The sequence below is a fragment of the Oreochromis niloticus genome, linkage group LG8, assembly GCF_001858045.2.
Source record: "Oreochromis niloticus isolate F11D_XX linkage group LG8, O_niloticus_UMD_NMBU, whole genome shotgun sequence".
NCBI lineage: Eukaryota > Metazoa > Chordata > Actinopteri > Cichliformes > Cichlidae > Oreochromis > Oreochromis niloticus.
The window spans coordinates 18,640,532-18,654,506 of record NC_031973.2 but is presented as its reverse complement, the minus strand read 5'-3'; the positions used below and the strand labels follow the sequence as shown (position 1 = coordinate 18,654,506).

Genomic DNA, 13,975 nt, shown 5'->3' with positions numbered 1-13,975 from the left:
CTTCATAAAAACTTCAAAAAGGCCTCGCCAAGTGTTTTATAGGTGCTTTAAAGGTTTATGGGCCCTGGGGAGGGAGGGAGGGAGGGCGGCAGAGAAATGAATGATGCAGTAGTGGTAGGCTTCACTATTCCCACCCACTGCACGCATACACAACACAAAAACACGCACACATGCCATCATGCACACGCATATATGCCGCTGCTAATCTGCCAGTAAGTGCCGAGCTGAAATCAGTTGGTGGTAGGCAGGGCATGGCAGGGGGTGGTTGTGGATGAGGGATGGGGTGAAAAGGGGTGGGGGTGGAGGGTGGAACAGGTGATCAGTCAGGGTAGAAAAGGAACATGAAGATGAAAGAGGGATGCCACTGCAGCAGCGTGCATTTCAAACACTTGCAGTTAGAATTTCTATTCTTTTCAAGCTCAAACACTTTTATATATATTCAATGTCACATTTGCAGACAAGTCAGAAATTAACTGACTAGTTGGACTTGTATGCCCACTTGTACTTCATGTAAAGCAAGCGTGTTTATGTGTAGTTGTCTGGCTAAGGTGTAGTCCAACCTTAATCCCCAACGACCTCAGGATGGGTTAAGAGTCAGAGCAGATTAAAGTCCAAAGTCTGCACACCATCAAAATGCACTGGGTGCTGTTTTTTAGGTGGACCTCTTTTAGCCGCACACGAACAGGAGCAGGGACTCACATGCAATTAGCAGTTTGAACTCTTCAACTTCCAGTACACAAGCTTAACAGAGTCCTACTTCTGTGCCAGCTAAAGTGCTGATGAAATCACCTATCAAATGATTCCCCCTAGATACATAGCTTCACATCGCCACATGTGGATGCATATATTTTGATGAGTCACTGGGCCTGTGCTGAGCGCATTCCACATTCAGTCTCTTTTATGAGCATGAATAGCCACTATTCAAGGTGTTTTTGGAATGTTTTTTTTGTAGGTATTCAGATATACGCCAGGGGTTATATTTAGCTCGTGTCTTCCTGGAGTCAGAAGGTTTAAAATTAGGAGGTGTCAGAATTCCAGCACAATTCTTAAGTTACTGTCAATAAACGGTAAGGGGCTGCTCTTAAAGGCGTAGCATGTTGGCAAGGGTGAATTATAGCATGATATACGTGTGATAAAGTGCTTGGGAAAGTGTGTATGGATTTGTCATGATATAGTACAAAAGTGTAAATCTGCCACATACATGCACATACATGCACAGTTACACATCTACACATCTCAAGATTCCTGAGTGTTTGCTATGTGTGTGTTGTGCATCGGTGTGGGTTTGTGCGTCCATCTCCACATTAGTGTTTGTAGGATCTGTTGACAGCAAAGCATGCAGCATTTTATTTGCTCAAGGGCTGAAAAAACACATGGCGTTAGCAAGGGAGTGCTGTGATTTGAGCCTGCTGAAAGCAACCTGGCCAGCCAGAATTCAACCACGGTTCAGCTGCACATATTAATACACTGTATGAAAACACACAAGATTAATCAGTGCGCATGTATAAATGCATATTCTACTGCAATGCAGATGGGCTTTAAGGTTTAGATAGATAGATAGATAGATAGATAGATAGATAGATAGATAGATAGATAGATAGATAGATAGATAGATAGATAGATAGATAGATAGGGATCACTGAGCTCCAGTACAGTGGTGTGGATGGACCAAAACATAATGTCCCAGTCAGTGGTATCCATTCCTTCATCCTCCAGGCCTGTATACTTTTACCAAATGAAGCCCAGCATTGTTGTGCACCAGGAGGAACCCAGGGCACCCTGCACCAGCATATAAGGGCTGACAGTGGGTACAAGAATTTCAACCTGATACGTAATGGCAGTCAGGTTGCCGTTGCATAGCCTGTAGAGGCCTGTGCATCCTCCATGGGTATAAGATAAGATAAGATAAGATAAGATAAGATAAGATAAGATAAGATAAGATGACCTTTATTAGTCCCACACGTGGGAAATTTGTTTTGTCACAGCAGGAAGTGGACAGTGCAAAAGTTATGAAGCAAAAATTAGAATACAATAAGAATAAATACAGTACACAACTGTACAGAATAGAATAAAATAAAATACTATATACAGTAAAATAAAATAGAATAAAATATACAATAGGATAAGAATAGAATACAAATGCTATATACAACTGAGTAAAAATACAACGATGCCAGAAAACATTATTGCACTTAGTGTTATTGCACATGTGTGGATGTGTGTGTTTGATCAGTTTAAGTATACTTCACTGACCCAACAACAAACCCATTGTGAATGATGTTGCAGGACACATAATTCTCCACGGCTTCCCAAGACCCTTTCATGTTTGTCACATGTGCTCAGGGTGGACCTGTTCGTATCTGTAAAGGCACAGGTCCGGTAGACCTGCCAATTCTATGGCAAATGCCAATTAGGGTCCACACTGCAAGGCAGTGAGCACAGGGCCCACTAGAGGATGTCGGGGCCTCAGGTCTCCCTCATGAAGTCTGTTTCTGATTGTTTGGTCAGAGGCATTCACACCAGTGGTGGAGGTCATTTCGTAGCTCTGGCGGCGCTCATCCTGTTCCTTCTTGCATGAAGGAGCACATACTTGATGGGTTAAGGACCTTGATTTCTGACTCAACAGTTAGGTGGCATTTGACAGACTGTAAGAACTGATATATGTTAAATGACACCAATCAGCCACCACATTAAATCCACCTTCCCAACATTTCTAGTTCCCATTATGTACCACTGCTCTGTTGTACAATCCTTTGGTTCCTATTGGTTGTGGGGTAGACCCTTGGTGGATTGGTCCTCTTGCACAACTCTTGGTCGTTCAATCAAACTGGAAATTTGGAGCCCAAGACAGCACTTTGGCCATTTTTCTTGAGGTGTTCCTGTTCCTGTCTCATGCTAGGGTGTAGTTGGCTCCCATCAGGAAATGCTATTGTTACAGGGGACATCTATTCTGAAATGCATCACTACTATAAAGCTTATGCTTGTAAATGGGTGTATGAAATTTGTTTGTGTCTTCTCTAGGTTAGCCGAATGAACTTTTCTTACAGTCTTTTTTTTCACAGAGAATTCTTCTTTTTCATAAAACTAACAATCTGTCGCTGAATTTGTTTTAATTTAATTCAAAGCGTGATGCTTGCATTTGAATTTGGATGATATAATATATGAGTGTTCTGTGAAAACAGTTGTTTTTTTATACATCTTATATTGAATATAGTTCTGCACACATACTTACCTCCTCTTTAAAGGACCCCTGTACGAACATAAAGCTCAGGTCACCGTCACCCTGAAACTGTTGAAGGCCGTGTTGTCACATCTTAACAGTACTTTTCTAAAACTTAACTTTCATTCAAGCTTTGTACAAAAACAACAGCAAAAAAACACTCCCGTCAATATAAAAATAATACATAAAAATAATCACTTTATTGTTCATCCATGGGGAGTGCACTCTGTTTGCCTTATTTGGCCCTTCCCTCCACTTATAGACTAAGATTCAGAGTGCAGCTGCCCACCATTCAGTTTTCATCAACTGGGTGGCAAAGAGCGGTGAGGTCATTTCAATATAGCAACAAGAGCCCTCTATTTGTCACCCTCATTCATATCAGATGAATGAATGGCTTTTGGGAATGTATCATGCATGCGGCTGAAACTTCAAACTAAAAGAATAAGCCCCACAGAATCAGATCTACACACACTTGAAATACAAGCTTGCTTGGTCCTTCTAGCTAAAAATGTCAGGGACGCTGACGGAGTTTTCAGCTTTCACAAACTAGGAAAGTGTGGCGCAGTTCATTTGTAGAGTGGACAATCTGTGAAACAGGAAGTGTAAAAAGGTAATATCACATAAAAGGAGTTGTTATTGCTCAGTGGGACACACATGAAGGTCAGAGGCTTCCTACACTTGTGTGCGGCAATAACAAGAGAAGAAACCACAAAAACAACCGAGGCTTTCATTTTGTAATATTCATTTATTGTTCAATAAAAATAGATTTTAAAAAAGTGACGTGATGTCTCCTTCATGACTTTGCCTGATGCATCTGCCAAGTCCTTGTAAACATGGTGCCTAACTTTTTTTTTTTTTTTTTGGACTGGAAAGGGAATTTCTTCCCGTTCAGCACAATTCTGAAAAGAAAAAAAGAAAAACAACAACCAGCCTGCTACTTCTCTGATCTTTGACCTCTGTTATGATAACCCGTCTTACATTTACTTTCACATTTAGGGCCGATACAGTACATTCATCCACACTGGTCTCGTTCGTCTATATACATAGTTCAGTTTCTGGCTGTGTGATTTGTTTTTGCAGATGGCCCTCGTAAAAACGGCTTTAAACAGTTCGAATAAAGAAGACATCTAGGCGCTAACACAAGAGTTCAAGCCATCAGTAAAACCAATTACAACTTATTAGAACAACAGTTTGTCTTAAGACATCTTTATACAGTAGTTACAAGTAAACAAAAGGAGTACGGAAAGTAAGTTGAGTCTGTAAACACTTTGAAAGACACCACTGTTGGCTCCCTCTGTGAAAGCTTCAACGGCATCCTGTGAACCTGGAATGCTACAGTAACTGAGGCCAGGTCCACCGACTTCATCAAACTCTCCTCCTTTGGACCTTTCTGGTGCTACATTTGAAAATTCTGCAGGTCACTGTGACGGTAAGACGTTGCTGAGCTTGGCTGACATTTTAGAAGAGGAAACCTATTCATCATAGGCTGAAAACAGCTGAGAGGGAAAAAGAAGACTTCCTGTTAGCATGAGATACTGTAAACTATGCACAGACTGCTGTGTTTCAAGTGTTTCAGTAGTTTATCTAAAAAAAAAAAAAGGGAAAGTGTAGATTGGTAAGAGGCCCAATTCATGAAGAATGAATAGGGGTCAATAAGAAAAATACAGGTCTCCATGAGAATTGCCTTTGCTGAGACAATTTATGTGTCGTGGGGAATTTCTCAATGGAGCTTTATGACTAGCAAGATTGCTAGCATTATTGCTGGTAGCATCTCCGAGTTACAACAAATGGACTTATAATTTAAAAAAAGGAAGAAGAAAAGATGGTGTTTTGTACCTGTATGGGATTCTCAAAGTCCCAAACGCTTTCTACAGGAAATAAGGCTGAAATTGTAATATAATTTAGAATGAAGAAATCTCCATTCTGGCTTTTAAGTTCTGATTGATAAGAAGTTTGAAGGAATATTTTTTATGTCATATTTTGGAGGTAGAGTAGATTTAAGAACATTATGTAACATTTGCAGAGGATTGGCAACAGTGACCTCTGTGGCCACAAGTGGTAATTACAGTCACGGCAATGATATACAAATTCTCATACTGAACTGCTTCTTTGGCACAGTTTACCAATATACAGCAGAAGCCAGTACTAGAAGTTATACAGTCAGCTGAGTGAAGCAGATAATTTTTTAAATTTAACTGAGATGTGAAAAGTTTCTGATGTGGGCATCTTCAAAAACCAGTGAGTCAACAGCTTTGCTAAGTGCACGAGTGTAAGTCATAACAAGCCAGCCATTACTTTTTAACCTGCAGACCGGGAGCAAGAATGTGCGCTTGGCATCAGTCGTTTTATTTAACTGAGCGCTTTGCCAAACCCAAATTTACTTTGATGTCAAAGTTGTCCTATGTGCAGCGTGATTCAGTCACACTAGAGTAAGAATAGGATGGTAACCTCCTTGTGAATAGGAAAAAAAATTCAGTGGCTACCCAGTGATTGTGCTGATTGTTTTGGGTTTTTTTGTTTTTGTTTGCAGTGACAACGTTTGATTGCAGGCTAGGTTGCACACCTGGTCACGTGGTGGAGGCAACTTGTCTCCAACCAGTTGGTGTCTGACTCAGACTCACTGCAGTCACTCTCATACAGATTGTCAAAGGTTTGCAACTAACTGGCGTGTAAATTATAAACAAAGACAGACCATCAATGCGTTGTCATCAATGTGAGTCAGTCAGTGAGTGCAATTTGCCTGTGACGCGTCACCAAGCACCTGTGTCATTTTGTAGTTGAATTGCCAACCAGCAGCAACAACATTATTGTTTGTGAAGGAATCTGAATTTGTATTTTCGTCTATGAGATTCTGGCTGAACTCTGAATGTAAGTAGCTGATGTTTATTTCTGTTTATTGAGAATTTTTGTGCATCTAGATGTAACAGATATGTGATTTTTGTCAATTTATCACAGTAAATCACTGTATTGTTACTAATAATCCGTATAGATTCCTAATGACTTTATCTTATTGCAATTTTACATCTTTGACATCACCGATGGCGACTGACTCCAAGTGGTTGCAGACCTGGGCCTGATCTCAAGATTGTAGCATTAGTCTATGACTCTGAAATCCATGATGTGACTACCAAGCTACCTTGTGTTGGCTAGCTGAAGACCCAATTGGTGCTGCGTGATGTAGTCCCACAAAGTGTTACCCAAATTTTGTGGGAGATTGTACCTGATCAACCAGAATTACAGTGCAAGAACAGATGGGAATACCAATATATGCTTAAATTAAGTTGAGAGCAGCTGTTCAATGCAGAATTCAAGGTCTCATGTCTGTATCCATTTGCGTAGGTATTTGGCTACGCAGAGTGAATAATTTTGGGCATCCAGCTTATGCAGTCCACCAGAGTGTGCTATCCTCTATAACCCAACAGTGTACAGCCCAATGGGGATATAGGGTGAATACTGAGTAGCTGAAAAGTGGGCACTCTATTTCATTTCAGCTCTTCATAGGTTATAGTGTCAGTCTAACCCAAGACTGGCTGGTGTACCAAGCTGATGATAGTCTTATAGACAGCATAAAAGATGGAGGTAGTTTCCGGTATTGATAAGTGAAACTAAGATAAAGTCCTTTAAACCTGCATTCTTTCTAACTGCCACCAGGGGGTGTTATCTGTGGTTGCAAAAAGACTTCTGGTCCCATAGAGGAGTCTGGGAAAACAACTCTCTGACTTGACTTGACCTCTGTAAACACTTTCCAGCTGACTTTATGGTCTCAGTCACTCATTTTGGTTAGAGTTCATTTTGTAAATCTTGGTGGTACGGTGTTTCAGAAACCAATACCCAGGGTATGTTTATCGGCTATGGACTTTTTTTTGACGAGTGCTTAGCAGCTGAGTTTGGGGTCACCAATCACACCTGGTGGCAGACCCATGGCAATGGTGGCAGGAGACAGAACTTCGGGAACATCGGTGACACGATCTCCAGCTCCTGCAATCTGCATGCCGAAGCATTTTTGGGCAAAATACCGAACTCCAAGTTTCCCTCGATTAATAAATCAGAGTTTCAGCGTGCATGTGAATTTTAGTGCTTAGGCATCGAATAATAGTACTGTATAAATGTGTGTGTTACCAGGTGAATGAATTTAGTAAAAAGCAAAGTAAGTAAAGTAAAAAGTGCTCAATTTGAGTAAATCGGTCTTTGAGATTAAAATGTGATGTTATGGTAGCTGTTTCCATCTTTTATACTGTCTATGAGTAGTCCGTGGACCAGGTGTTCCACAGATTTTTGACACTGCCCCCTGGTGACAGGAAACTGCAACAACATGTAGATGGTGGTCTGCTAAACTGTGTGTAGGACCATCACATAACCTTAAAGCCTCCTATTAATACAAATACGAATGGCTCGATCTGTTGGTCACGAGTCTCGCTTTGTAGAAATGTAAAAAAAATAAATAACTGAGTCCCTTTGCTGAAGTCGTTTCATGTGTAACACATTTTAAAGCAGAGTAAGACATGGTTTGGGATATACTGTGTAGTGTGCATCTTACAAATGGTGGGCCTCTTAACAACCCTTTGGGAGAACTTGTTCTAGACTGAAGTGCACCGTTTTCTGTTGCATCTGGGAACACCACTGAATCAAACACAACAAAACACTGAACTAGTTAACTCTGAGCACAGCATGACTACAGTACTTGAAATGTACTCGGCACAAATCTGGAAGGTTTGCATGCTTTTTTTTCTTCATCAATTAGAATAACAAAAAAAAAGGAGAGAGTAAAAAGTATTGCTTGTTTTTTCTCTGTTTTGAAAATCCAAATCAGCTGGTTTTATTTTGTGTTTCTCCACAAGATGATCATATCGGTTAGCTACACTGTGACTAAGTCTACTACACAGCAGACTTCTTGTTGCAAAAGGGAGAAAAAGAGCACCAGAGTTAGTGCCGGGGTTTATGTGATGTAACCTCCACCCTCCTTCCTATTCACTCCTTTTTTTCCTCACTCTCACTCTCTATCATGCTCTCAATTCCTTGGCTGCTTGCTGCTAGACAGTACAGTGGCCAAGAGCAGTTGAGTGACAAGCTGACGGGCCAAATCGTCGGGTCCATTGCATCCCCGAGCAGAGACGCCAGCCACCTCTGTACTTCTCCCCTTCCTTCCTGCCTCCTGGGCTAAGTCCAGAGCCCACATCCTGGGAACATGGGGCCGGACGGCTGGAGCCGACAGCACAATAAGAGGGTTCATAGGAAAAGCCGTGTCCGCGTGTGACTGGGAGGCGCTGATGCTGCCCATGTCATTTTGGCAGCATGCACGGCTCTATCTGCTGGCGTCAATCACGCCAAAAGTCAAAGAGACGCTCCATTAATCTCGCTCAGCATCACAATCTTTTACCCAATGACTTCTGACAGCACAAAAAACTGTTTTCTCTTTGTTCTACTGTTATTGTTCATTTGGTGTCCATATGAGGGTCTCTGATGTTCATCAAAAAAAAAAAAAGGTCCTACGTATGGGAGAACAGATTTCATGGAAACAGATTCTCGGAGTAGCATTTCAGATAACCAGAACACAGCAGAAAATATGACAACATGATATAGCTGCAGCCGAAGACAGTATCAACACAGTGAGAGGGAAAAAATTGTAGAGTTTAGGAGCCTGCAGACAGCTTGACAGTTCAGTACGTTTATCAAAACAGAATCTCGGCACGGGGTGAACTCTTAAAATTTGCCCCTCTCACTTCTGGGAAGTATCACACTGTGGTGGCCCGGCTGTGTTTGAGGGCTAGTGGCGAATACTCCTTAATACGAACGCAAAGTTTGCCCCTCAGCCAGGGGTTTTGAAGCTCCAGGGGACAGAAGTCGTCCTGTAACCACTTCTCTCTGTCGTCCACAACCAGCACAAGGCCGAAGTGCTTCAGCTGTTCAGGACTGTAGTAAACACACTGCTCCTGTTCGTCACCGTTTTCACTGCTTCCCATCATGCGCCGGGACACGACGTTCATCTCCTGCACCACCAGCTGGACCATCTCCCGCGCGGATGTGCCTGGAGTTACACAAAGCTGAAATGTAGGAGGAGATATTAGCGTTTGCCAAAACAAACACGAGGCGCTCTGAGTGAAAATCCCTGGAAAATGAATCAATACCTTGACGCTGGTCTCCTTTGGCAGACCTGTGCGGTACTGCGGGTAGACTCTGAGTGTGGCGTGACAGCCTTTCCTGAGAGCAGCTGGTGATGGTGAGGCGAGTCTCTGAGTGCCGCTGTCTTCTGATAATGTGCGTGCCGGCGGAAGCCGTGACAGGCAGCGCTCAGCGGAACAGCAGCGGTCCACTGATGAGGGCCGGTGCCATCTTCGCTGCGGTGAAGTGGAAGGTGAAGGGCAAGTAGTGTGGTAGGAGTAAGGCTGCTGGTGGGCGGATGTGTTGGAAGGGAACTCCAGACTGCTGGTCCTCACGCAGAAGGCCTGCCTCTTCTCTGTGATGTGCAAAAGTTCAATCTGCCTGCTGGGCAGGATGAAGTCACTGTCAAACAGCTCCGGAGCTCCCCTTCGCCTTTCTCCTCCACATCGAAAGCCTCCACCTCCTCCACACCTCTCTCCTTCCCTGCCGTGCTGCGGCTCTGATGCTTGGAGGACGTCTGGTGTGGAATCCCGCAGAGCTCCCCCTCCACGTCCACCCCCGCTGAGATGCATTCCTCCTCCTGAACCGCCCCCGTCGATGCGCAGGAAACCACGGGGCTCCAGGGGCGCAGAGGACGAGAGAGGGGAAGGGGGCAACAGGTCCAGCTCTCGGGGGCTCTGGGCACGACTGGAGTCATAGTCACTGTCAGTAGTGAGGAAAACTTCAGAGGAGCCTTCCTCATCTGAGAGTCCAGCAAAATCTAAAAGAAAGAAATTTATAAATGAGTACAATAATTCCACAATATCAAATTTTCTGGTTTAAAAAAATGGCTTATGTACAAAAGATATCTTTTGGACCCACACGAATCAGACATGTTTCTGACCTGAGTGCTTGCGGCAGCGTTCGGGTGAAGGCATAGGGGAGGGCATGAAGTCTGGTTGAGATGAGGTAGAGGGAGGCTTGTCAGGCATCACCTCTTTAGAGAAGTCAATTATCCAGCTTACAGAGATGCCTCCTGTCGGCTGCTTGTAGCGGGCGTACTGCAAGGCATCCATAATCCATCTCACATCCCGCCACACCTCCTCCATTTGCTTTGGGAAAGTTATTAAGATCACAAGTTACAGTGATGTCTAATACTGTGCTACTCTGGGATTGTGCATTATAATGGGATATTTACACCTAGATTATGCTACAGGCTGGGATAAATCAAAAATAGCTGATATGCTGACAGTATGTCGTACCTGCATGTGTTCCTGAACTTGTTGGTGTTTCTTCTTGGCAACGAGGAGCTCGGCTTCAGAGAAGGCCTCCCGTAGTGCCTGCTGAGACATGAGGGACTCCAGCTCCAGCAAGGCGGACACCCTGCAGTACTGGCCGATGAAACTGGGGCAATAGGCATTAAAGTGCACTGAGGAAGAAAAGAAATCCAATAAGACCCAAAAAAAGAAATATAAAATCCTCTGCCAATAAATAGAGAAACACATACAGTAACAGCAGTTGGTCAAATATTTCTTTTATATAATACTGCATAAAATTTTATAAACTAACCCAATTCAAAGATCTGCAGCGGCAGTGTGAGGAAGCCGGAGCGCGGGGAGTATGGATTATTCTGACCGGGAGCCGTGCAGACTTCATCTGAAGGTGGCAGGAGGAGGAGGAAACACACTTTCTCCCCAAACTCCAACACTTCCTGGCTGTAGATACGGAAGTCCTGTGCCTAAACACAAAGAGAGTGGTGATCTTGGTGGGTCTCTGGCTCCACAGGTATCGATGTATGCTTAATTGAAGTCCTTTAGGACTGTAAAAATGTGACATAATGCATATATTTATATTGAAATCTTAAGCTTTCATTTTAATATATATGCAGTGTTGTTTGTGTACAAGAACTTTGTGGCAGAGGAATTGTTTTCAGGTTGTTTGGCATCCTGTCTGTGAACATTAAGTCTCACGGACAGAAAATTTAATTTGGCAAAATGTTCAATTCAGTTCAGTTCAGTTCTATTTATATAACAGTTGCCTTAAGTGTTTAGTAAACCCTATTATATTACAGAGAAATCCAACAATCATAGGACCCCATATGAGCAAGCATTTTGGCGACAGTGGGAAAGAAAAACTCCCTTTTAACAGGAAGAAACCTCTGGCAGAACCAGGCTCAGGGATAGCTATCTGCCACAACCCGTTGGGCGTAAACACTTTGCTGTGTTGGTTCTGGAGGTCAATATTCAAGGTCACTGTACCCTCATCCAATGAGATTCTCTCTGTAACTTAAAGAAATCCTACAACTGGGAGCTTGTAATAGTGGTCATTTCTACTTTCCTTTGATAAACAGCAGTAAAGATCAAGTAATTGAGCTCAAGTAAATTAAGAGTTACAGAGTATGGATCATAGAGTGCTATTTCAATCAATTTTATATGTTTCAGTATTTTAATAGTAGAATTAGGAACCGATAAAAAACCTTGTATAACAAAAAGCGACCTCATTGGGGGTTACCTCATCACACTCTTACACTTTAGACTGATTTACAAAGATTTCCCTGCATGAGTGAGTCATACCTTTAAGTCTCCAGTTCTTCATTCTTATAACAGTTAAATAACAGACTTTGAGCAATAGTTCTTCAAGCTTCCTGAAGGTCTTTCAAACATTTTTTGGACATTGGCTGCTTTTTCACTCATTTTTAGTCCTGACCATTTTCAGAGGAATTTTGTTTTGTTTGTTAAGCCACTTAACACTGACTTGTGGATCATTCAAGCATTAAAAAAGACACCAAAGTAAAGGGATGTGTCTGGTGATGTGTGGGGTCATCTTGACAGAATGGAACAAAAAGTAGCCAACATGCAAAGAAGAGCTTTGAATATCATTTAATGTCCGATTTTTCTAGCAAAATACAAAGAAATAGCAGGCGGCTCAAGATTGTGACAGTGTGTATGTATCAACACAGTGCATATTTATCTTCATAGTCATGTAACTTTTAATAGCAGTGAAGTTTATGGTGCTGGCGCTTCTCCATTTGAACAGTTGGTGGGAAAAGTCAAATGGACAATGACTGCCATTGTGCAGGAATTCAAACCATGTTCTTTTAGAGAAATCATGTAGAATTAGTGGTCTAACCAGCGCTGCCTCAATTTCCACTGGAGTCATTTTAAAGAGCTTTGTGCTGCTGCTGCTGCCTGACTCGCTGTATGCTTCCCCAGGTTCTACGCATCAGTCAAAATCAGTTTTACTATACAAATAGTGGACTCACTCACTAAATAGGTACAGTTGTCTTGTTCTGACCTGATTGCCAGGAATGTTGATGTGAGCTATCAGGTCCTTGATGGCATTACGCAGGTCCTGTAGGAGGCGATGAGGAGCACTCTGTACATCATGGTCCATTTCCAGTGATTCCTCCAGAGAGCTGAGGGCCTGAAGCCACTGCCACTCCTCTCTGAAATATCACAGAAACAACGCTTTTATTGTTTTGCTAGTTTAGTTTAGTTCTTGCTCTTGAAATTTATCAGCCTAACCAGGAAGACCGCAATTCAATTACACATTAAGTGATGCGTGATCCCAACCTGGACACATTGCTGTTGTCTCGAATTTTGGTATGACAGAGCACGTTGGGGAGTTTCTGGGGCACCAGTGCTCTTATCTGCTCCACCGATGTACACAACTTCAGGTAGCCCAGATATAAGCCTGGAGACAAAAGCTTCCTGCTACGCCTGTGGTACGCCAGCTTCTCCTGGAAACAGCAGACAGGGTGTCCTTTAAGACTTTTCATACCACTAACACACACATACACAAGATGGAAATACAGAGTAAATTTAAGACGTAATGCAGTCTGCATGTCTTTTATTAAAAGAAACTAGACTAAGGGGGCGTGATAGCCTTGTGGGCAAGGTGGCCCAAATGCTCACTGTATTGGGAATCCTTCCGCATCTTCAGCTGGTATCTCAATGTAACTGGGATAACATCCTTCAACCGTATACATCGCCTGAGACATCTAAGACAAGGTTAGCCAGGAAGCTCTGGCCAGCCACATCCTTCTTGAGCTCCATTCTCCTCAATGGTTCTCCTCGGTTCTTTAATGGGAAATGAGGTAATGGCCTCATCAACCAGAGCTTAGCACTTGGCTTCCTTCCTCATGACAAGCTGATAGCAATCATTATCAAGCCATTAGCCATTAAATGTGTATCTTCTAACTTCTGTCGACTAGCATTGACTAGAAATGGCCAGTCCTAACTTGACCTCCCTAGGAAGAGGGCCATGTGACACATCAAACTTATTGGTAATGTCACAAGAAAAACAATGGTGTGCTTGGTTTCAACGTAACTTTATTCATTCATGAGTTATTTACAAGTTTCTCTTTGTTCACAGCCATTGACATGTCGAAGAGGTTAACACGTGAGGAGCGGATCGAAATCGTGTTGATATCTGGTGAACGCAGTAACCGGGTCATTGCAGCAGATTTCAATGCAAGACACCCTACGAGACCACCCATCTCCCATGCTACAGTTAGCAAACTGCTTGCTAAGTTTCGTGAAACTGGTTCAGTGTTGGATTTTCCAAAATGTGGACGCAAGAAAACTGTCACTAATGAAGAAACATCAGTAGCTGTCCTAGCTTCATTCAGCAAGAGCCCACAGCGTAGCACTCGCCGCATGTCACTAGAGTGGCATT

The 13,975-nt window shown here is 42.8% G+C and overlaps 1 protein-coding gene across 5 annotated transcripts in view; it reads right to left on the bottom strand.

Moving 5' to 3' along the window:
• Positions 1 to 3,945: 3,945 nt before the first annotated feature.
• The window catches only part of ankfn1b (ankyrin repeat and fibronectin type III domain containing 1b), a 160,271-nt gene continuing 150,241 nt past the window's right edge, over positions 3,946 to 13,975 (bottom strand). For all 5 annotated transcript variants that reach the window (XM_005448282.4, XM_019362706.2, XM_019362707.2 and 2 more), the window contains 7 exons: positions 12,871 to 13,037; positions 12,593 to 12,743; positions 10,868 to 11,036; positions 10,561 to 10,727; positions 10,203 to 10,410; positions 9,346 to 10,079; positions 3,946 to 9,261 (listed from right to left, as the gene is read on the bottom strand). In XM_005448282.4, the coding sequence (XP_005448339.1) occupies positions 8,953 to 9,261; positions 9,346 to 10,079; positions 10,203 to 10,410; positions 10,561 to 10,727; positions 10,868 to 11,036; positions 12,593 to 12,743; positions 12,871 to 13,037 (1,905 nt within the window). In that variant the 3' untranslated portion in view covers positions 3,946 to 8,952. The remainder of the gene's footprint in view (positions 9,262 to 9,345; positions 10,080 to 10,202; positions 10,411 to 10,560; positions 10,728 to 10,867; positions 11,037 to 12,592; positions 12,744 to 12,870; positions 13,038 to 13,975) is intronic.